The 22,068-nt window shown below is 42.6% G+C and overlaps 1 protein-coding gene across 9 annotated transcripts in view; it reads left to right on the top strand.

Moving 5' to 3' along the window:
• The window catches only part of ETNPPL (ethanolamine-phosphate phospho-lyase), a 40,501-nt gene that overhangs the window by 9,694 nt on the left and 8,739 nt on the right, over window positions 1-22,068 (top strand). For 7 of the 9 annotated variants that reach the window (XR_545818.2, XR_011537798.1, XR_011537799.1 and 4 more), the window contains 6 exons: window positions 2,134-2,216; window positions 2,820-3,045; window positions 3,940-4,094; window positions 4,731-4,820; window positions 5,047-5,177; window positions 6,387-6,454. Coding sequence is in view for 4 of the 9 variants with exons in the window: in XM_008526100.2 (XP_008524322.1) it covers window positions 2,134-2,216; window positions 2,820-3,045; window positions 3,940-4,094; window positions 4,731-4,820; window positions 5,047-5,177; window positions 6,387-6,454 (753 nt within the window). In the remaining 5 variants the exon portion in view is untranslated. Of the gene's footprint in view, window positions 1-2,133; window positions 2,217-2,819; window positions 3,046-3,939; window positions 4,095-4,730; window positions 4,821-5,046; window positions 5,178-6,386; window positions 6,455-7,844; window positions 8,403-22,068 lie in introns of those variants that run through there. The other 2 variants (XM_008526099.2, XM_008526101.2) reach the window with 1 other exon arrangement.

Below are 22,068 nucleotides of genomic sequence, written 5' to 3' on the forward strand. Positions count from 1 at the left end.
AGCTTTGGAAACATTTTAGCATCTTTTTATAAAAGGGGTTGAAATCATTGTGATACATTGAAGAGGAGGAAAAGGATTAGATCCAAATTCCCTTTTTGTTCTTCTCTGGTTACATTTTCATTTGGTTCATATTTCAAAAGGTGTATTATTATAGTCATGCCTCTAAAACTATCTACTTTTATTTATTCTGGAAATGCAATCACTATGCCTGTTGCAGAACTGTTGGCCTAATTCTGACCTTCCCCGTGGGATGCAGACTCTGGTCCAAAGGGGTAGGGGGAGAGAGGATCAAGAAAGGTTGATAGCCGCGGACAGACTATTCCACTGGAGAGTACAGCAGGCACTGATACACGGTGCAGGGGAGGAAGAGCAGAGACGCCCTGGAGCTTCGGGACCTGTGCAGACTCCAGACCCACAGGGATCCTTGATGCTGCCCTGGAACTGTCACCTTTCCTGAAGCTGCGGAGCCTGGGTTAGCCAAGGCAGAAAAGTGTTCTTCCAATCTGGGCCTGGACTTCTAAGGCAGAGCCAGAATCCTCCAGAGTAGGAGAAAGAGTTTCCACTTTCTCAGTCTTCATCCTACTGTCTCCAACTTGGCATTAAATTCTCAGCCCATTCGGGGTTTAGGTGGAGTTTTAATGCAATTTGACACATTCTTTGCCTTTAAACTGGCTTATGGCATCAACATAGCAAGAAAAAAAAATCTTAATTGAGATAGAAATGAGGCCTTTGCTTTTACAGTTCAAATATTTTTATCTTAATGACTGGAGAGTCATTTGCATTTCTTGACTGTTTCTCCTTTTTCTTCCCATCCCATATGTTTTTCCTTTCTTCCAATGCCATATCTGTGCAGGTAGCCCTAAGCTCTAGCTGTTCAAACCCTTTTCCTCTTCAAACGTAGCCTGTGAACAGTAAGCACTTCTTCCAGAAAAAAATTTATATTACCAAGATCATAGGGTCTTTTCACTGTTCAAAGGATTTGGATAATTCTTTGAGAACATTGGCATTCAGTTGTTACTGAATTGATGTCATGTTAACAATGCTGAAAGCAATGAGCAAATATAAGATGGATGCTTCAGAATGTTAAAATCATGGAATTTTAGAAAGCAATCTCTTGAGTCCAACGGCCTCATTTTATAGCTAACAAATGAAATATTTTAAAGTGAAGGACTTAAGCCAAAGTAATCAGAGGACGTCTGGACGAGAACCCTGATTCTCTTGCCTTCATATCTCATCCTATTTGTTTGTATTCTCTTCTTCATTCAGTCTTACCTATTTCTACTGCTCCTTTCATAGAAGCAGAAGCGGCCCCTGGAACACTTTCTCTGAGGTTCCTGTTATGAATTGCCTAATTCTGTTGAGTTAAGTCTGGGTCAGGGCTAGACTTAGAAATACAGCACAGTAACTTAGGTGTGTGGCCACAAGTCACCCAACCCGTCCTTATGCAGGTTCCAGGCTCAGGCAGTCCTGTTTCACCAACCTGAGCAAACAGGCCGCACAGGAAGATGGTTAGAACCTGGGTAGTTTTTAGAGGTTCATCTCAAAGACTGATCAAAATATCAGTCTTATTCAGTTGATACTAATGAAAACACTGCATTTAAATTAAACTTGGAGAAATAGAAGGCGCCCTCTCCTCCATTTCTCATGGTAGTTTCACTGGTACCCTAGAATTTCAGAAACCAATGCTTCAGATCAATTGCTTTTCCGGCATAGACATCTTTTTTTTTTTTTTTTTTTTTAATCAAATGGCCTATTTACCACTTACCACAGGTCCATTCCAAGCCATTCTTTTTTTTTTTTTTTTTTGAGGAAGATTAGCCCTGAGCTAACATCTGCTGCCAATCCTCCTTTTTTCTGAGGAAGACTGTCCCTCAGCTAACATCTGTGCCCATCTTCCTCTACTTTATATGTGGGATGCCTGCCACAGCATGGCTTGCCGAGCGGTTCCATGTCTGCACCTGGGATCCGAACCGTCGAACCCCTGGTCGCTGAAGCGGAACGTGTGAACTTAACCACTGCGCCACCGGGCCAGCCCCCCAGCCATTCTTTAAATAATCTGCTCTGTCAGACGTCCTCTTTTCTGGGGGTAGGAGGAGGACCTAATGGACTTTGACTCCATCTTCTCTTGTATAGATTGCTGCCTTTATTGCTGAATCCATGCAGAGTTGTGGCGGACAGATAATTCCTCCAGCAGGCTACTTCCAGAAAGTGGCAGAGTATGTACTTGATTTGGGCACCCTTGGTGAGACTAAGGGCACTGGGACAATTCTGTAGGGCCATACTGGTTGTTAAAATATTGAAGTACTTCCAGACTAGCTGGCAAATATCCACTTCAGAGTACCTGCCGCCCCAGGGCTCCAGGAAGTCCTCCACCTTCCCAAGGTCCAGCAAATAAAGGGTTTGCACAGGGTTCAGCAGGAGGGCCTCCAAAACTCTGGTCCCGACCCGCCTGGCAACCTCTGATTGGCTGGTGCCCAAGCCTTACCAATTAGTAAAAATTTGAAGATTAAACCTGCTAAAAACTACTACTTGTTCAATTCTTTCTCTTGCCACTTAAAATACTTCAGTATTGCCTACTTAAACAGCACAAACCCAAGCAATGTAGAGTATATCTAATCTGGAAATCATGTGATTACATGTCAAAGTCAATGACATCACATAAATGTCATTGGGGGTTTTGAGCACTGAAATATTTTTGACAAAGGTTACAGGCTTCAGGTTAACAACATTCTTCTAAGTCCTCAGTCATCTGTATCTCTGTGGGTGGGTTTGGGCACTCCCAGTGCCTGGACACGTTAGACTGCCCCTTTGCCTTTCAGGTACGTACGTGGAGTAGGGGGTGTGGTCATAGCTGATGAAGTTCAGGTCGGCTTTGGCCGAGTTGGGAAACATTTCTGGAGCTTCCAAATGCATGGCAAAGACTTTGTTCCAGACATCGTCACAATGGGGAAGCCCATGGGCAATGGCCACCCAATGGCATGTGTAGTAACAACCAAAGAAATTGCAGAAGCCTTCAGCAGCTCTGGGATGGAGTATTTCAATACGGTAAATTTTGGTCTCCAACTTTAATGCTGAGAGGGAAAAATAATGCATGTTCTTGCACTTCTTGCCGATGTAGTAAAATAAAGCTTGGTGTTTCCTGCTGCCCACCCCAGGACCCCAGCCAAACTTTGATCTACTGTATTTCATTCTATCTGGCACAATCCTCCTTTATTTTTCCTCGTGTGTCTTTCCCCTTCCTAAAATGTTCTTATTAATTGTCCAATCATAGGCAGCTGCCCTGCTAAACTCTACAGGTTATGGTATTTCATTCATAGATGATATGATCTTCTTGGTTTTCTGTCACATTTAAATTCCCCAACATTTCTAAAGTATCTAGATTCACTTCTATAAATGTTATATGGCTGTCATTGGACTTACTAAATTTCTATCTGTGGGAAATTTTATTTCCTTGGTTTTACCCCCAAATGTCATAAGCTTTAAGCTTAGAAAAATTATTATAGTTTGTGCAGTGTGTACAATAGGACTTGTTAACAACTAAATGTAAGATTCAAATATAAGGACATAAATTATTTGGAGAAAATGTCATTGTTTAGCAGTTTTCACACAACTATTTAGGGGCAAAAAGCTGTATCCCCCTCACTAAACCACGCTCTGAAATCTTTAATTCCCAATACAATGTCTGCTTTTGTTTAGATGAACCAGGAAATTCCCTGACAGTCCTTCATACCCATTATGCAGCATACAGAATATAATTTGGAATGAATTTTCACTCAATCCTGAATGAACAGAATCATGCTATGTTCTAAATCTAAGAAACGAACATCACGAGCAAAAGTTTTATTAAAACTGTATCTTCGCTTGCTTACATATGAGCCAAATATCTCATAGAGGAAGCAATGCCGTTAATTCAACTATTCCTTTGTCTTGGTTCTGCAGTATGGAGGAAACCCAGTGTCCTCTGCCGTGGGTTTGGCCGTCCTAGATGTGATTGAGAACGAAGACCTTCAGGGGAACGCCACGAGGGTGGGGACTTACCTCACCGAGTTACTGAACAGGCAGAAGGCTAAGCACACACTGATCGGAGATGTCAGGTGTGTTGATCATGAAGGGGTCTGCTAGTTATTCATTTTTCCAAATGAAAATAGCTTATATTTTATCTTATAAATTTAAAATAAATTACATAAAACCAAGTCTAGAAAACCCCGGAAAGCATAGAAAACAAAAATCACTCTTAATCCAGAACCAAGATATCCCCACTGTCAACTTTTGGGTGTATGTCTTTCCTGACTTTTATACTGTTTTTAAAAAATAAAGCTGGGGTAATTTCACCACCCAAAAGATGAAAAGCAAGAACTTAAAGTAACTCACAATGATCTATTAAGAATTATTTAAAATGATATCCTGGAAAACTCAATTTTTTTCGTAGATATATATAAACAATAAACATTTATCATCATTAAGGTGCTGAGAAACTAAATATCATGAAAAGGTTGTTTTAAGCCTTTTTTTTTTTTACAATTAAATGGGTGACAAAAACTAATTTGGTTCAAAAATTGGAAAGAGCCGTAGGCACTGGATTAGTATCTTGAATTAATTAGGATCAATAACAGTTACCCTTAAAGGGAAGAACATTCAGCTTCAAATTAAACTGAAGTTTGGGGACAGTGTTGATTTTTTGTGACAGTGCAAAGAATGTTTGTCAAGAGTTCTTGCTTCACCTCCCCCAGGGGCGTTGGCCTTTTTGTCGGCATTGACTTAGTGAAAGACCGTCAGAAAAGGACCCCAGCCACAGCGGAAGCTCAGCACGTCATCTACAAGTAAGGGCTCCCCACCCGCTGGGTATCTGGGTTCTGGGATGCCCACCCCAATGAAAGCTTTTCTTCCTTCCCATCATCTCTCCGAATAAGGAGAGGGCAAGATGCGTGCAGTTTCTAAGTGTGGGCCTCCTGCGAGCGAATACTCACCCGCCGTGCATTCTGGCCATTCTGAAATCATCTGAGTGACTATTTGTATCCACTCATATGTATTTCCTGCACTAATTAGGATGAAGGAAAATCGAGTGCTTCTCAGCGCCGACGGACCTCACAGAAACGTGCTTAAAATAAAACCGCCCATGTGCTTCACGGAAGAAGATGCCAAGTTTATGGTGGACCAGCTGGACGGGGTTCTGACAGGTCAGTGCGCAGACCTTGAAGATGCCTCCTTGCCCCCCCAGCCTCCCTGCTCCCCACCCCAGCCCCGGCCTGGTCCTGCCTGACTGTGCATCTTGTCGTTCATGACAGAGGCGAAGGAGGGCAGAAGTGAATGTATGACTTTGTCTTTAGAACTAGAAAAAGATAGCTGAACAATAATAACTACGTGGATCCAGTGGAATCAAAATCTCCTGTTTGTACCTACACCACTCCACATCTCAGTTTTTACTGAAGTGGCACACGGTTTTATTTTTATGGTTTATTTTCACTTGTTTAAAAAAACTGCATGTCCGCGTTATACCGTGCACCACAAATTATGCAGCATATAATATTTCAGCATTGTACCATGAAAATACATGAGACGTTATTAATACAAATTATGGGCTTTAGGTTAATAGTTGTTTACTGTATGCTGAATTGTTTGTGTATATTTCATTTGAGGGCTATTGCTTGTTGCTCAGAATTACAGCCCGTCATAGGAATTTATCTTTTGTTTACCTATATTATATAACTAGGTTAATTTATTTTTCTGTTATGAGCATAAATTGAGATAGAAGGTAAACCAGAGATGTAAAACTATGTTGAAAAACAGAAAGCACTGTCAAATGTTAGAAAGTTTGTGGTTGCTTTAGTTATATTTTTAAGATTCGTCTTCTCTGCTCCCTTCTCACCTTTTAGGGTTAGGATAAGGCTGAGAAGCCAGGAACCAAAATAGCTTAGGAAATGGGTAATTAAGGTTTGGAAATTTGAGGGTCAGCCCAAATTGCCTGTAATGCGTCACCGTCTTTGGACCAAGCGTATGTTCACACCCAAACCTGGTAGGATTCCTCACCCACTTGCATGTCCCCTGTCCCCTGAAGGGCCAGGTGGAAGAAAGATGAGGGGCTGGGGCAAATCCCTCACTATTGCTTAAAAAACTCAGAGCTTCAGCATTATCACGCTGGGCCGAAGAACTTCCTTTGAGTAAAGTGAACAGGCATAGCCAACACAGGCCCCGTGCCGCTTGTGCATGAGAATGCTGAAATGCTACAATAAAAGTTTAAAAGCAGCAATTTTAATCGTGACACATTTTTTAACACATTTATCTCTCTATTTTTCAGGATATTCCTATAGATACCAAAAAGCTTTATCTTTTTTTTTTAAAGACTCTTATGTTATTCTGTCTGCTCCATTGTATCTTCCTTGATGTAGTTTTAGAAGAAGCCATCGGAGCCCAAACGGAGAGTGTGGTCCCTGAGAACACGCCGTGCAGAACAAAGGTAAGAGTCTGCTGCTTTATTTTTAGGGTAAAAGTTAAAAACTTCGGGAGTTTAAGAAAAGGGAATGCAAATTTTTAAAAAAATTGTACAGTGACTGGGGCTGGCCCCGTGGCCGAGTGGTTAAGTTCGCGCGCTCTGCTGCAGGCGGCCCAGTGTTTCGTTGGTTCGAATCCTGGGCGCGGACATGGCACTGCTCATCAAACCACGCTGAGGCAGCGTCCCACATGCCACAACTAGAAGGACCCACAACAAAGAATATCCAACTATGTACCGGGGGGCTTTGGGGAGAAAAAGGAAAAAAATAAAAATCTAAAAAAAAAAAAAAGAAATTGTACAGTGACCTTTAGAATAAAGCCCACCTTCACTAGGGTTGGCTTACTGTTGTAATTTTGAGTGCGCAATTAAATTTCAAGGCAGTGTCATGCCACTTGAAAGAAATAAAGCCAAAGAACCATTCTTAAAGGATCATTCTCACACCAAAAAACAACCAAGCAAACCTCGGCCCGCAAAGGGGGCCGCAAAACAGAGAGAGAGATGATGGTGAGCGTCCTACACGCCGCACTGCTGCTCCGAGGGCCGCCTGGCTCTGCCTGGGACTCCCATACTCCACGCTTTAAGGTCAGCAGCAGCGTTAGAAGCATGGCCCTAGACACCAGAGTCCGGCCTGGAGTGAACTGAAGTGGAACTTCCGAGTGGCCGCAGGGCCAGGCACCATCTGGCCCCGAGTGGCCTAGTTCTGCATTGGCGTGCTTCCAGCAGAGGCCTCCCATCCTCCCCTGAGCCGCCCAGGGTGTGAGAAAGAGCTCCTGGGAAAACAGAAACAGAAAGGCAAAACCTTGAGAGGCTTCGTTGCATAATTTGTTGTTTGTTTATGACTTCCACGCATAAAGGAACACTCAGTGCCTTGGGGTTCAGTGCAGTCAGCAAAGCCCTTTGCCTGATGAAAACAGTAGGCCGTTTGAATGGGAGCAAACAAATCGCTAACAGGACTGCTTCTGTCTCTCGGTACAACACAAACCAATTGTGGAAATCAACGATTATCTGCTCTTCAAGAGTAGTTTATCTGTCTAGGACAGAATCCAGCTGTGAGGACTGGGCAGGCATTGAAAAGGGGCTTCCAGAAACAGGGGTTCACCGGGGGAAGACCTACGTGGAGTTAGCAGTTAACACACGTTTCTGAAATTGTGGCTCGGAGTCCCACATTTTAAGTGGACATGGCACTTCAGATGTCAGTGGAAGATGCTAATCAGGGTTTGGGCAGTATAGTTGTGTTGTGTTGTGTTGCGTCCTCCCGTGGGCTGTGGGTGTCTGCTGGCCTGCAGCATGAGCCCTGCAGAGGCTGGCGGGTGGGAGGGGGAGTGCCAGCTGGAGTTTGTGCCCTGTCTTGCAGATGCCTAAGGAAGCACCCTCAGAATTGCTCAGTGATGGCACCCCGGACCCCAAAGAAAATCCTGGCCAAAAGAGAAATAGATTGTGTGCAGACAAACCTTCACTGCTCAGTAAGAGGCTCAAGACGTGAGAGATTAGCATTTTACAGCAAGAGAGACTGACTGGAAGGGCCTCTTCTGTGAGCAGCTCTGTTATACCCTCTGTAGGGAGAATTTGCATTCCATTTAGACTTGTAAATAAAGAAGCTAAATGAGTAATAAGAATAAACCGGGTGATAATCAAACCAGGTCAAGATTATTAGTTCAGCCTCAAGCCTGTTAATTCCTTACTTGAGATTTCCAAGCATAATTAATTTATTCTACTAAATTTAAGCTTCAAGTTGAATATTAAGTTGGCAGGTTTACTTCTCACGTTTTAATGTTTGAAATTAGAGCAAAGTACAGTAGATTCCTTAACTTTGGAGACATAGTGCCTCAAAATATGAATTCTGTAATAATTTCACTTACATATAAGTGTATTTGTGGACTATAATAAAATAAAAGGTGATATAAACCAAAAACTTTTCACTAGCAAAGTGTTTACCCTTCTTTGCAGAGACTATTAGGGGTTGCGGTGGTAAAACGAAAGCCATTTGGGAAAAAATCCCATACAGCAAACCTTAAAAAGCAAATGAAGGGTCTCCCCCGGTGGCGCAGCAGTTAAGTTCACACGTTCTGCTTTGGTGGCCCAGGGTTCGACGGTTCGGATCCCGGGTGCGGACATGGCACTGCTTGGCACACCATGCTGTGGCAGGTGTCCCACATATAAAGTAGAGGAAGATGGGCACGGATGTTAGCTCAGGGCTAGTCTTCCTCAGCAAAAAGAGGAGAATTGGCAGCAGATGTTAGCGCAGGGCTAATCTTCCTCAAAAAAAAAAAAAAAAGCAAATGAATAACTCAGACCCCTGTCAGGGAACTAGGAGTAGACAGTCACAGTCCTGTGGGGACTGGGAGTGGGGACAAGGAGTATGCCCAGAAACACTCTTAAAAATGGAGCTGGAACAGCAGCAGTACGCAAAGCACTGCATTCCCAGTCAGGAGACCTTGGCTCTGTCTCCGCAGACTGTGTTGCCTGGGCAGGTCACTTACCTGTCAACTGGGAAATCCACTTTGAGCCAATCATCTTCCTCTTCTCACCATCAAGTTTGTTATCAGCTATGCACACCCCCTCACACAAGAGCAGGCCCGTGTGTTACTGCACCAGATTTGTTTTTGATGGCCACTGGGAAAGCCAAAGACCAGGACAGTGAGATTGCAGCAGAGAGAGATTAATCACAAGGCAGCCATGTGAGGAAGCGAGAGCATGAGTCTCAAATCCACTTCCCCAAAAATGGGAACTCGGGGATATTTATGGGAGAGAGGGGCAACATGGTCTGAAATGTGGAGATAGGAGATTGGAGGGGAGGAGAGGTGAGGTAATGATGATGTGCACGAGCACAGTCAGACTCCACTCCTCTTCGTAGGACACGTGCTGACAAAATGACAGCATTAGCATGATCAAAGGGAGGAGTTTTCAGCCTCTTAATGTCAAAAGGTCGCCCATTGGACATTTGCATGGGCCCAGTTGATGAGTTGGTGGTCTCAACTGGCCTGGAGTGGACAAAGGGGTTCTAATTTCTGAAGAAAAGCTCAAATGCCCTTTACCATGGTGACCCAGGCTCCAGAGAGATTTTATCTGTAGGAACCTAGTGGGAGTCAGTATATTGCTTAAACAGCACAGTTAACAATGGGCAGGGGAACAACTAAAAGCTATAATCAGTAATTGCAAAAAGGAAAAAAACTTTAGTTCCTAGCTACTTAATCATCAATGGCTAACTGTTGGCCAGTTTCAATCCCTCCTATTCTTTGATATTTCTCATTCTTGAGGGATTCAGGGCAATGACCCATCTAGCTACTTCCTGGTGAACTGGGGCATAGATCTGGGTTAGAGGAATGAACCGGTTTAGCACTCGTTTGGAAATATTCTCTTGTTCCCAGCTTCATGTTGACATTTTGTATGATTAGAATTTTGTACCTTGTTCAACAGTTTTGGAACAACATCTAAAGTCACATTTTATAATCCGGTATTAGACCAGAAGGATAAGAAGTATAGACAACCCAAATTTTAACAGTCCTTGAAAAATAGACCTAATCCAGTGGGGCCTCCATCTGATCTCCAGGTGGGGCAGATATCTGGTCTCAGTTCCTGATAGTCTTTTGTTTTACTGGATGTGCATCAGAGACCAGAGCAATGCCCTATACCCTGATCTTTCAATTGTCATTGATGATGGCTATCAGCATAGACTCCATGCCTGGGGGTCATCACATTCCTACGGAATTCAAAAGAACAAAGTTATTAACTTATAGCAGCTGGGAGGGTCCTTAAAATCTACAGAGCATGTCTGGATTAGTTAATCAGAGGTCATTCAAAGTTACAATATGGTTTCTTTTCTACAGTATGGCCTCCCTTATGTCAACCTTGTGTTGAGCCAGTATCAATTCCCCATATTGTTGTTCATCCTCAAGCTTCAGGGATATCCTATTGGTGTGGGTCATAGGTTGTTCCATCTCATTGGACCAGTCTCTTAGTAAGACGGTGATGCAAGTGGACTCCCAAAGTTAGGCCTATATTGTGTGAGCAAGTAAGTAGGTATTTAATAAGGATTTCTAGAGGGACCAAAAGAAAAACAAGTTTAATGGTGGGAGCAAATTATAAACCAGCAAATTATAAACCTCTATGAGCCCCAGCAGCAGCCAGTCTAAAAGATTTCTAAGTGTCAGAGTCGAAGCATCCTTTGCAGTTTGAAACGTCCCTAATGATGTCATCAGGTGTTCAGGTATCTTACACAGTAACATACATGAATCTCTGTTAAGTTTATTTCAAGTTATCCAGCTTCAGTTTGCAAGGCTTCAGGGAAAAGGCCAGGTTCAGTTCTCAGTGATTCCAAGTGAAAATGATGGGAAAAAATTGAAAACATTAGTTTGGAGATTTGTAGCCAGATATTTCAAGAGTCTAGAAGAATTCAGGATCTAATCCAGTTAACAGATATAAAACAAAAATCTCAAAGACCATTATCAGAACTAGAACCTAATTATCCATGAATGTGTACTATAGTTTTTATTGAAACATAATTTGTCTCCCTAAAATCACCCTCATTTTTATAAAAGTTAGCCAAATTAAGACTAACTGGTTTGCAAAATAAGTTTAATTTTAATAAACTTTGCCCAATTGTTTACACAAATACAGCAAGAATAGCCATTGATAATATAGGCTCTTTTAAATCTGCTTTGCTGGAATTTTTTATGAGGAATCTTAGATTGAACTTTAAAAGCCTCTCAAAGCCAGAAAACCCAAGCCAAGGACTTATCATCAGATTTCACCTGCAATACCTACAGATTTGGGTGGATTCCTCTCTTCTCGAGGTTCCCCAAAATATTTCAAGGTTCCAGGTGCCTGCTAGATAAGACCTTCCTTACTTACTGGGTAAGATAGCTGGAGTCCCTGTAAACAAGGCACCAGGCCAATATTTCCAAGTGGTTTTATTTCCAAAAGTCAACCTTTATTCCTCAAAAGGTGTCTTGTCATATCTGAGTCTGTATGTTTCTCTCAAATATGACATTCCAGTCAAAACCTTGGTAATATAACCCATGTTTCCAATTGTGTCTCGTTATAAGGAAAACAGATTCTCATTGAACTTATGCAAATAACTATGTTGCCATGAAAACAATACTCACTCATTAAGAATTTCCAAATCCTGGAGAGATCAGATAGGGATAAAAATAAATAAATGTTTCACATCTGCTTACAAAGGTATAATTTATCATATTGGTATAAGTCATAGTTAGCATGAAAGAGGGAAAATGACTTCCTTAAATCTGGAAACGAAATAGAATGTCAAAAAAATCAGCAATATCTCAAATGAAAAGTCATATAAATTATAATCATCCTCATCAGTTCATTCAGTCCTGTCTAATCAATTCTTGATCTTAATCTTCTGTTAACTGTTTTATGAGGTCATCAGTTTCTCTGTTAGAGTTGTGTAATTTCTTACCCAGTTCAGTTTCATAATCAGGAAGCTTATCAGAAGCCTGTATTCTAAAGTGCCAGAATCCTTTCCATGAATTTCTCTGAAGACAGAACATATTTACAAAAGCAAAAAGCATCAAACAGCAACTGTCTACAAATGACAAAAGACTCAAAAGGGCAATTTACAAAAAGACTTGGCTGTTTCTGAAACATACAACACTTCAAGATAATCACTAGAATTATGGTTGACAATCAGGACAGATCAGAATTTTAGGAATGTTATATAATTTTTAAAACTTATATTAATAACATTTACCCACATAATACTACCCTAGAAGGTTTATCATCACTTATTTGACAATGCTTCCCGTGTAATTTAACATACCAAATAAGCCTAATTAGCTTAGTATCTTCCTCCTTATAGGAAGAGAGAGCAAATTTCTTTGAGAAGTCTCAGGAGCGCTCTGAAAATCCTCAGAAAAATTCGCTTTCTTCTTCCAGGTCAAAAGAAAGACTTTATTCAGGATTTGAATATTTACGGGTGGGGGGAGCTTGTCAAAAATATCAAAAGGTTTTAAAACACTTGGTCAAACAGGAAACAATGCTCACCCTATTCAATCAAAGTGAGAACAGAAACAGTCAAGGGTGAACAGAGTTAAAATAGTGAAAACATCTTAATAGAGAGACCACAGTCTGTTTGAACATAGGAAATTATTTGAACACAACACAGATCCTCTGTCTTGTAGGTAGACTTACTCAAAAATAAAGTAAAACCTTTTATAACCTCTTTATCAAGAGCAAACCAAAAGTTCACGAAAATTATCCTTTTGAGAGAGAAAACCAAATTTTAATTTTTGTACCAGCTCATTTTTTACATTAAAACTCAATTACTTAATTGGATTTACTTTAATCTTAGCCAACTTGACCAGGCATAAAACTCCTTTCAGAATTTCTCTTTCACAAACCTTCTATAACTTTCTTTTTACATTCAAAATTTGTCCCATGCTTCCTTTTTTTATCTTCCAGTACTTTAAGACAAATTTATCTTTCTTAACCCAACAAACAAAAGTATTTCCATTCTTTATACCTTCTTCACTGAAAACTCATGTCTTACTTTCCTTGAATACAAGTCTGTTTTCCTTATTAATTTTAGTAGCTTGAATTACACATATTAATTAGAATTTTCAACCCTTACTGACCTTAGTGAAAACTAAAAACTAAGAAGTTATGAACTGTTGTTTACATTAGTATTCTGTGGTTTGGCAAATTTATAAATACCTTTTGTAATTTCTAAAAACATGTTACTTCGTAGTACAATTTTTTAATAAAATACAAGACATGTTTACTAACAGACCCCAACATCTTTTAGTTTCTTTGTAATAAGAAGCCTAAAGTAGATAAACCTAGACATGTCTAACTATATTGTTTCAGTATTTTATCTTATTTAAAAAATGACCCAGAGAGTCAGTGAGTTTTTTATCATTCAATTTCACCTAGCAAAACTTCAAAGTTTCAAGTTACCAAAAAGGTTTTGAAAGTTATTTTAAATACACATGCCATAATACATAATTATTGTTAAAAAGTTCAGCCAACACTTTTATCTTTTTCATATCTATTTAGTTTACTCTTTCCCAATAATTATTTAGATTGCCTACAAAACTTCATGAGACATTGGACAAAATCAGTTATCATTCTGAGATATTATTTTGCTGAAAAATTTGTAGCAGGGATAACATGGGCTTACTTGACTAGTAAACCCAGGCTGTATGTCTGCATCATGTCAAATGCTGATGACTCTGAGGACATGTCCATTTTAATCAAAACAGCAATCTTAAATAAGTTTTCAGTTATCAAAGATTAATTTATATCATGGTAACTTGAAAGATATCTGGGTTCGTTTGTATTATATTTACAATTTACGTAGTGCTTACTTTTAGCCAATTAAACAGAACTCTTAATTTTGGGCCATACCATCCAGAAGTAAAAATATCACACACATCTAACATACATACAGACACACATACGCAGAGTCTCCACAGCTATTGTTTTAAAAATTGCTGCCATGAATCAAGTACAGTAATACAAAGCTCCCTAGTTATGAATCGAAATTTTGCTTTGAGCCTTTTTACTAATATTTGTGGAGAAGACACTCAAGATGCTAGATTTTTGGTGAGGGTGCTCTTATGGCTGTTTTTTGGCCTCGTTCCTTTTTGTTTCCTTCAGTCTTAGGAATTAGTGATGGGCTAGATAGTCCCCAGAGGATTTGCAAGCTCTTTCAGATAAGGGAAGTGGGTGGAACCTGAATTGCCTCTAGAGCTGCATTTCCAGTCTTACGAAGATTTTCTAAGGACAGTTGCTCTTGGTTTCTCAGACATTGGGTTGTAACTCAAGTAACGTTATAGGTTGATCTACCTGTCCAAGTACATCATAAGGGTGGAGAAACCTCTCAAGTTTTCTCCAAGATGGAGTTTCTGGGGCACAACCCATCCAAAATTGAAAGTGTTTCCAATTAATTAAAATGCACCCCAGGAGTGAGTCTCCGGGGATGCATGGGGCATTCTTCATGGCAGTAAAGCTGGTGTCTGACTGACAGCGAGACAGAGAAGGGTGCAGAGCCCAACTGCAGGCGTCAATATAGTTATAAGATTTAGTCAAGTCCCAGTCGGCCTGGGCACTTAGTCCCTCAGCAACATAAGGCAAGCCAGGGAGGCAAGAGACAAAGGCCTGGAGCAGGCTGGGGGCCAGGGATCCCTAGAGTTAAGTCCCTAGCAGAAAGTTTTTTAAGTTTCAGTTTTATAGGTCTAGGTTCTGCTCAGGTCCAGCCTGAACTTAACTGCAACTTGGTGACAACAGAGGAGGTGATGAGTGAGACAGAAAAGAAGGGAAAGAGGTGATCAGGCCTTGCCCTCCCGGCCTCTTCCCAAAGGTTATCAAATAAGGGTCACACAAACAACAGTTCCTGGAAAGACAGTTTACAGATTACAGGTCTCCTGTCCCCACAACTGACTCAGTGGGTGCCTAAAATACTCAATAATACTCAATACTCAGTGTTTAGGAGACAAAACAGGGTTCCAGATTCTGGAATCATCCAGGTGCGCAAAAACCAGAGGAGAGCTCCTAGGTTGGAACTCAGACTCTCCGAAACCAGCCGGGGTGGGGGTGGGGTGTGGAGCTCTCATTAGTATCTGAAAGACCACGAGTGGAAGCTGAGATTCCAAATTTGATTAAGTTCTTAAGACTAGTCATTACAAGAGCTCTCTGATTGTGGCCACGTGGTGTTACAGAAAAATACCATCTTTTTCCTTTTCATGGACTCATAACTGAAAGTTGCCCAGTTTTGAAGAATGCAGCCTAGGGGGCTGCAGGTGGGAATCAAATTACCATTACCCATTGTTTCAGAATTTAGACACGGCTGGTGAAAGCATACTTATGCTGCAGCCAGAACCAAAACCAAACCAACCCAAGCCAAGAGCACTTCTGTGAACAGATCCCTAATTCTTCCTTATTATTGAGTGTCCCTGAAACCAAGACCCTCACAGTGAAGGCCAGACCAAGGCTTCCTTTGTCAGAAGTTTCAGAGGGTGTCCCCTGCCAAAACGAGGCTTCCTTTTTGGAAGTCAGACCAAAGGAAGAAGAAATAAGAATGTGGTCACTTGTACCGAAGTCACTCACCAAAAAGACATCTTCCAAACCAAGAAACCATCTCTCTACTGCAAAGTGAAAGTATGCGCCAAGGAGTCGGCAGTGCCAAGCCAGGAAAGAATCCCGGAACAGCCCCAGGAGAAACCCTCCTGACAGCTGCTGGACTCGTCCACAGGTTCTCCACACTGTCAAGGGGCTGATGAATCTCAGGCAAAAAGGTCCGTCTGGACTGAGCTCCTGGCTGGCTCACCAAATTTTTACTGCACCGGGTTCATTCTTGCCCACTGCCCAGAAAGCCAAACACCGAGATGACGAGATTGCAGCAGAGAGAGGGTTTAATCACAAGGCAGCCATGTGAGATAGCGAGAACATGAGCCTCAAATTCGCTTCCGTGAAAATAGGGACTCAGGGATATTTATGGGATGGGTGGCAAGGTGGTCTGAAATGTGGAGGTGGGTGATTGGAGGTGAGGAGAGGTGAAGTAATTGATGATGTGCACAAGCATAGTAGGACTCCACGCCTCTTCACAGGATCCATGGTCACAAAATGGCGGCATTAGCATGATCTCAGGGTGGAGTTTTTAGCCTCTTAATGTCAAAAGGTCACCTATTGGACATCTGCAAGGGCCCAGTTGATGAGTTGGTCGTCTCAATCAACCTGAAGTGGACGAAGGGGAATTAGAACCTAATTCCTGAAAAGCAGCTCAATCCCCCATTACCATGGGGACCCAGTCTCCAGGGAGATGTCATCTATAGGAGTCTGGTGGGAGGCAGGTAGCGTATCCCCTAAACAGCACAGTTAACAATGGGCAGGTTAAACAGCCAAAAGCTATCGTCAGTAATTGCAAAAAGGAAAAACACTTTAGTTCCTAGCTACTTAATCATCAGTGGCTAACTGTGTGCTGGTCACATGCACACACATACACACACACACATTTCTAAACAGACTTTGGCAGAGAGAAGCGAGAGACCTAGAACCTAGAGTCTGCTCGTGACCTGCTGGAGCCATGAGACGTCCACTCGGAGGCTAAGGATCTGGCTGGGGGAAACTTTTATTTTAGTGTTGTCTTCCCATTATCTCCCTATTGCTTTCCTAATAGTTACTTTATGTGGTTTCTTTGTTTCATAAAAAAGAGAGTAATTTTGCTATGACTGTTTCATGATAACGGAAAGGGATGTTAGGAGGAAAATTAATTGTAAAAAGCTTCCTGAGTTCATCACAAATAAAAATGCTATAAAAATGCAAGATCTCTCTATGGACAGCTAATCTTCGACAAAGGAGCAGAGGGCCTACAATGGAGAAAAGAAAGTCTCTTCAACAAATGGTGCTGGGAAAACTGGACAGCCACATGCAAAAGATTGAAAATTGACCATTCTTTTTCTCCACACACCAAAATAAACTCAAAATGGATCAAAGACCTAAAGATTAGGCCTGAGACAATAAGTCTTTTGGAAGAGAATATAGGCAGTACACTCTTTGACATCAGTTTCAAAAGAATCTTTTCGGACACTGTAACTCCTCAGTTGAGGGAAACAATAGAAAGAATAAACAAATGGGACTTCATCAGACTAAAGAGCTTCTTCAAGGCAAGGGAAAACAGGATTGAAACAAAAAAACAGCTCACTAATTGGGAAAAAATATTTACAAGCCACTTATCCGACAAAGGGTTAATCTCCATAATATACAAAGAACTCACACTGCTTAACAACAAAAAAACAAACAACCCGATCAAAAAATGGGCAGAGGACGTGAACAGACATTTCTCAAAAGAAGATATGAATATGGCCAATAGACACATGAAAAGATGTTCATCATCGCTAATCATCAGGGAAATGCAAATCAAAACTACACTAAGATATCACCTTACCCCCGTTAGATTGGCAAAAACATCCAAAACCAAGAACGACAAATGTTGGAGGGGTTGTGGAGAAAGAGGAACCCTCATACACTGTTGGTGGGAATGCAAACTGGTACAGCCACTATGGAAAACAGTATGGAGATTTCTCAAAAAGTTAAAAATAGAAATACCCTATGACTATTACTAAATACTTTTCACTGCTAAAAAGTATACCTGACTCTGAGAATCCTGGCTGGGTAATGCTGAGGTTGGTTCTGGGAGCCAGCAAGGAGCGAAAGGGAACAGAGGCCTCTGTGGTTTGCTCCTGGGGAGCAAGATAATCACAAGATAACTAGAACTTTCATGGTGCAGATCAGCACTCCTATGGGCATCTCTCCTTGGCGTGCTCAGAAGGTGCTTGTCTCCTCTTACTGGAGCTGGTGTATACGTGCCAGGGAGGAAGGAGAAAACAGCCCAGACCTGTGTCAGGAGTTTCCAAGTATGAACTAGCGGAAAACTAAGACTTCGTTCTTCAGTACCCTCCACTCTTCTTCATTATCTGTAAGTTAGGTTTGCGTAACAAGGAAGAGAGACAGAGAAATAAATGACTCCTTCCCGAATGCAGCAGAGGCAACCTGTGTGTGATGTTCCCGGGAGCGGCCGCACGTCTGTGGCGTCACAATAGAGGCCCTGTCAGTTTGGGTCCTCTGGACTCAAGATAGTCCCGAGATAGCTCTAACACCAAGATAGTCAGAAGGGCAAAAGATTGATTAGGGGTAAGGCCTGGGAGAGAGGACAGAGTGAGAGTGCAGGAGTCAGCAGAGACATTGAGGTCTGACACCTGTGAAAGGAGAAGAACCAGAAAGGAGGATCGAGGGGGAGGAGTGTCAGACCTAGGCACCGCCCTGAGAAAGTCTGTGCCGGCACCTCAGGAGCCTCTGTGCCAAGGCTGTCCATGCAGGAGAACTGAGCTAGGCAGAAACGACCAGGCCCCTGGTCGCCTGCTGACCTCGCTCCTTGGCTGGGGGCTCCCAGGAGAGCAGGTCCAGCTTAACTGCTGCAGTGGATCCTGAAGATGTTGTCGCTGAAGGCTGTCAGCTGGCTGCACTCCTCGCCACAGGTTCTCTTTGGAAACGGAGAGCTGAGCCACACGCTCCCACAGCTGCCATGTCCACCCCTTGGGCCACGCAGATCCACGTCCCCACACGTTGGGGGAGTGCTCCTCACTGGTTCCCATGGGTCTCGCTTCCTGAGGGGAGACCTAAAGAGAGAGGCGAGTGGAGCAAACCACAACTGCTGTCACTGCAAACAGTCTCAGGGCCACAACTGGTACTCATCACCCCCTCCTCACCGTTGAAAGTCCCCTCGCCCTCAGCTATCACTTCTGGACATCCCAGTAGTGGTGTGACTCACCCTCATCCTAAGGAGTGTGAGCCCCTGGAGACCATTCCCTTCTCAGGCCGGGGCTGCGACACTTGTCCATTCAGTTACAATTAGGCCAGGAGGACCAAGAGACACCAAAGCATGTCACCTGAGCTCCACACATATTCCTGCCTCTCCCCAGTGGAACAGCAGCTCTACCTCCTGCTGTTGACCAAGGTCAATAAACCCTGCCAATATGGTGACTCCACCTGCTGCTCCCTAGACACGAGACAACAACATGCTCAGGGGTAGCTTGTAGTTTAACAGGACTCGTGCTCTGTCTCTTGGCAGAAGTGCACCCTTTGGGGACCAAGGCCTCCAACCCTGCAGAGCCCAAAATTGTAGAGAGGAGAAGAACAAAATTGTCCACCAAGTCATTGACGATAAGTGGGGCCATTCCCGCTTTCAGTCCTTCGATCCAGGGGTAACTGGGGACACTGCCTTATGGAGGTCCCTGATTGAGTGCAGTCTGAATGATGGCATCTCATCCTTGCAGAGCATTCTCTCTGAGCTGGTGCTTCAGTTGCACCTTTGTTCAGGACAGTGTTCCAATGCCCTATCAGAGTGGCAGCTTCTGGACGGTATGAGTGTAATACAACCAGTTGAGCTCATGGTGATGGGCCCACCCTACACATCTTCACTGTCGAGTGGGTTCCCCCTTTGGATGCTATCTTGGGTGGGATTCCATGCATGTGGATCAGGTACTCTGTAAGCCCCTGGATTGTGGTGCAAACCCCTACAGGCTCTGCACGTGGGAAAAGCAAAGGCAAACCCATACCCCAAATAGACATCTATTCCTGTGCAGTCAAACCACTAGCCCTTCCAGAGTGTAAGGAGCCCAATGTGGTCAACTTGTCACCAAGCAGCCAGTTGATCTCAAGGAACAGTGTGATATCAGGGACTCAGTGCTGGTCTCTATTGCAGGCAGATTAGGTATTCAGAGGAGGCAATAGCTGGATCTGTCTTGGTAGGTGGGAGTCCATGCTGTGGGCCAACGCGTTGCCTCTATCTCTGCCACTGTGGCCACTCTGCTTATGTACCCATTATGCCTACCATGAGGCGGCTAATGTCAAAGGCTGGCTAGTGTCAACTGGCTAAGTCATTTTATCTACTTGGCTGTTCAGTGCCTCTTCTGTGGTAGATACTTTTTGGTGGACACCAACACGTGATACAAAAAATCTTAATATGTGGTATTTACTCCATATATTCATTCATATGCCTCTACCAAATACCTCCTTTATCACAGACCTTCTGATGCTTTCACGCTGCTGACCAGCTAACCAGGCAGGCCATTCCCCACTGCTCATGATTCCATACACTTCTCCTTCCACACCAAGTGGATACTAGGTGCGCCACTCAAAGTCCTACCATTGGGAAGATTTCCCCTTGCCACTGTCTTTCAAGGCCACCAGGGAGTGTGCCTGTAGTGTGGCCATCATCCACCATACTGAAATGATAGGTCCCTGATTCTTCATAGGTTTATCTCCCACCTTCTTGAGCAAACATGTGTTACTGAGGCCTCCCATAGACTAGCCACCTCTCTTCCTATAGGGTCAGGATGACATCATCCACATGACAGACCACTGTGATATTCTCCAGGATGCCCAGATTGGCCAGATGGCCTCAGTCTAAGTTATGACACAGGCAGGAGAGTTAACACAGCTTTGGAGCAAAAGTGTAAAGCATATTGTCTGTTTCATAGGAGTGCAAACTGTTTCTGATTTTCTTTTCTGATTGAGTTAAAAATAAGCATATTCTCCAAATTAATGACCACATATCGTGCACATGAGGCCTCATCAATTGGCTCCAGCAGCACCACCACGTCCAGTGCTGTGGCCACAATGGGCCCACTGCTTGGCTGAGCTTACAATAGTGTGTTGTCATTTTCCAGTTGTCCCTACTTTCAAGTCAGCTAATTAAGAGGAGAGATGATAGGGACAGCCACTCTTTTAGATTTTTAAGAGTGGCACCAGTCTCCACCATCAATGCCCAGAACGTGAACTTGTCTTTGATTTATCATTTTGGTTGCAGAGATGAGGCCAGGTGTGTGGAAGGGCAGTTTCAGAGTCTTCTGCCTGGCCACTGCACTATGATAGCTCCTACTCCCCAAGCTGAGGACCCATTGTGCGGATGTCTCTAACTGCCAAGTATGTCCTTCCCACTCATGCTTCTGGGGATGGGGAACCAATCACAGGTGGCCTTGAAGAGCAGTGAGTTTTCCTGCCTACGTCCTCCTAAGAAGGCTTGGCACTCACCTGACCAAACAGGAAAAGCTGCTTTGGGGCAGTGGAGGCGAGAAGGTATAGAGACTTTGAATGGGGCTCTTTGTGACTAGGAGGCAGAGGGTTGTTCCTCAAGGAGAGCAAGGAAAAAAAAGCTCAGTTTCCAAGATAGGACATCCAGCTGAAGTAGAAACGAGTAAAATCCAAGACCTTCTCCTGATTGTTCTGAAACAAGGAATCTATGCCTTCGTGAGTCTACATTTTATTAGATTTATTCAGACATAGTGATGTATTTTGGTGCCACTGTAAATAGCATATTTGTAAAATTTAAATTGCCAACCACTGTTGGTGTTTAGAAATTCAGTTGATTTTTGCATATTGACTTTGATTTGAGCAAACTCACTTGCAAATTCCAAAACTTTGTCAATTCTTTTGGATTGTACATATATAATTCTATCATCTGAGAAGAATAACAGCATTATTTATTTCCTGGTGATCCCCATATCTTTTATTTTTTCTTTTTGCTTTACTCCACTGGCTAGGACCTCCAATATGATCATCACTAAAACTGGTGAGAGCGGACCCTTGTCTTAGTGCAAAGGGGAAGCATTCAGCATTTACTCCAAGCAGGAGCTCTGCTGTAGGTTTGTGTGTGGGTGTGGACACGTCGATAAGATCAAGGCTGAGGCCTCCAATTCCTGCCTTGTCGCAAGTATTTATCATGAATGCGGATGATGAATTTTATCAAAGGATGTTTGTATCTGTTTAAATGATTTGATGATTTTCTCCTTTATTCTGTCACTTGGGTGATTATGGTATTTTTCTCTTTCCTCTTCTTTATGCACACGATCTCTTACTGACTGCCCATCCATGCTTCCAGGCCTCTCTTTAAGGAATTCCTTTCATGATGTTTTCTCTTAAAGCCACTTTATACTATCACTTGGACTTCATTGTTACTTTCCTTCACACCAATAGCCACTTTATCTTTTGTTATGTCACTTTTATTGTATTTTAAAATTTCTCTATTTTTCCCCAAGTTTTTATTTTGAAAAATTTTG

Source organism: Equus przewalskii, chromosome 2 (assembly GCF_037783145.1).
Source record: "Equus przewalskii isolate Varuska chromosome 2, EquPr2, whole genome shotgun sequence".
In the NCBI taxonomy this organism is placed as follows: Eukaryota; Metazoa; Chordata; class Mammalia; order Perissodactyla; family Equidae; genus Equus; species Equus przewalskii.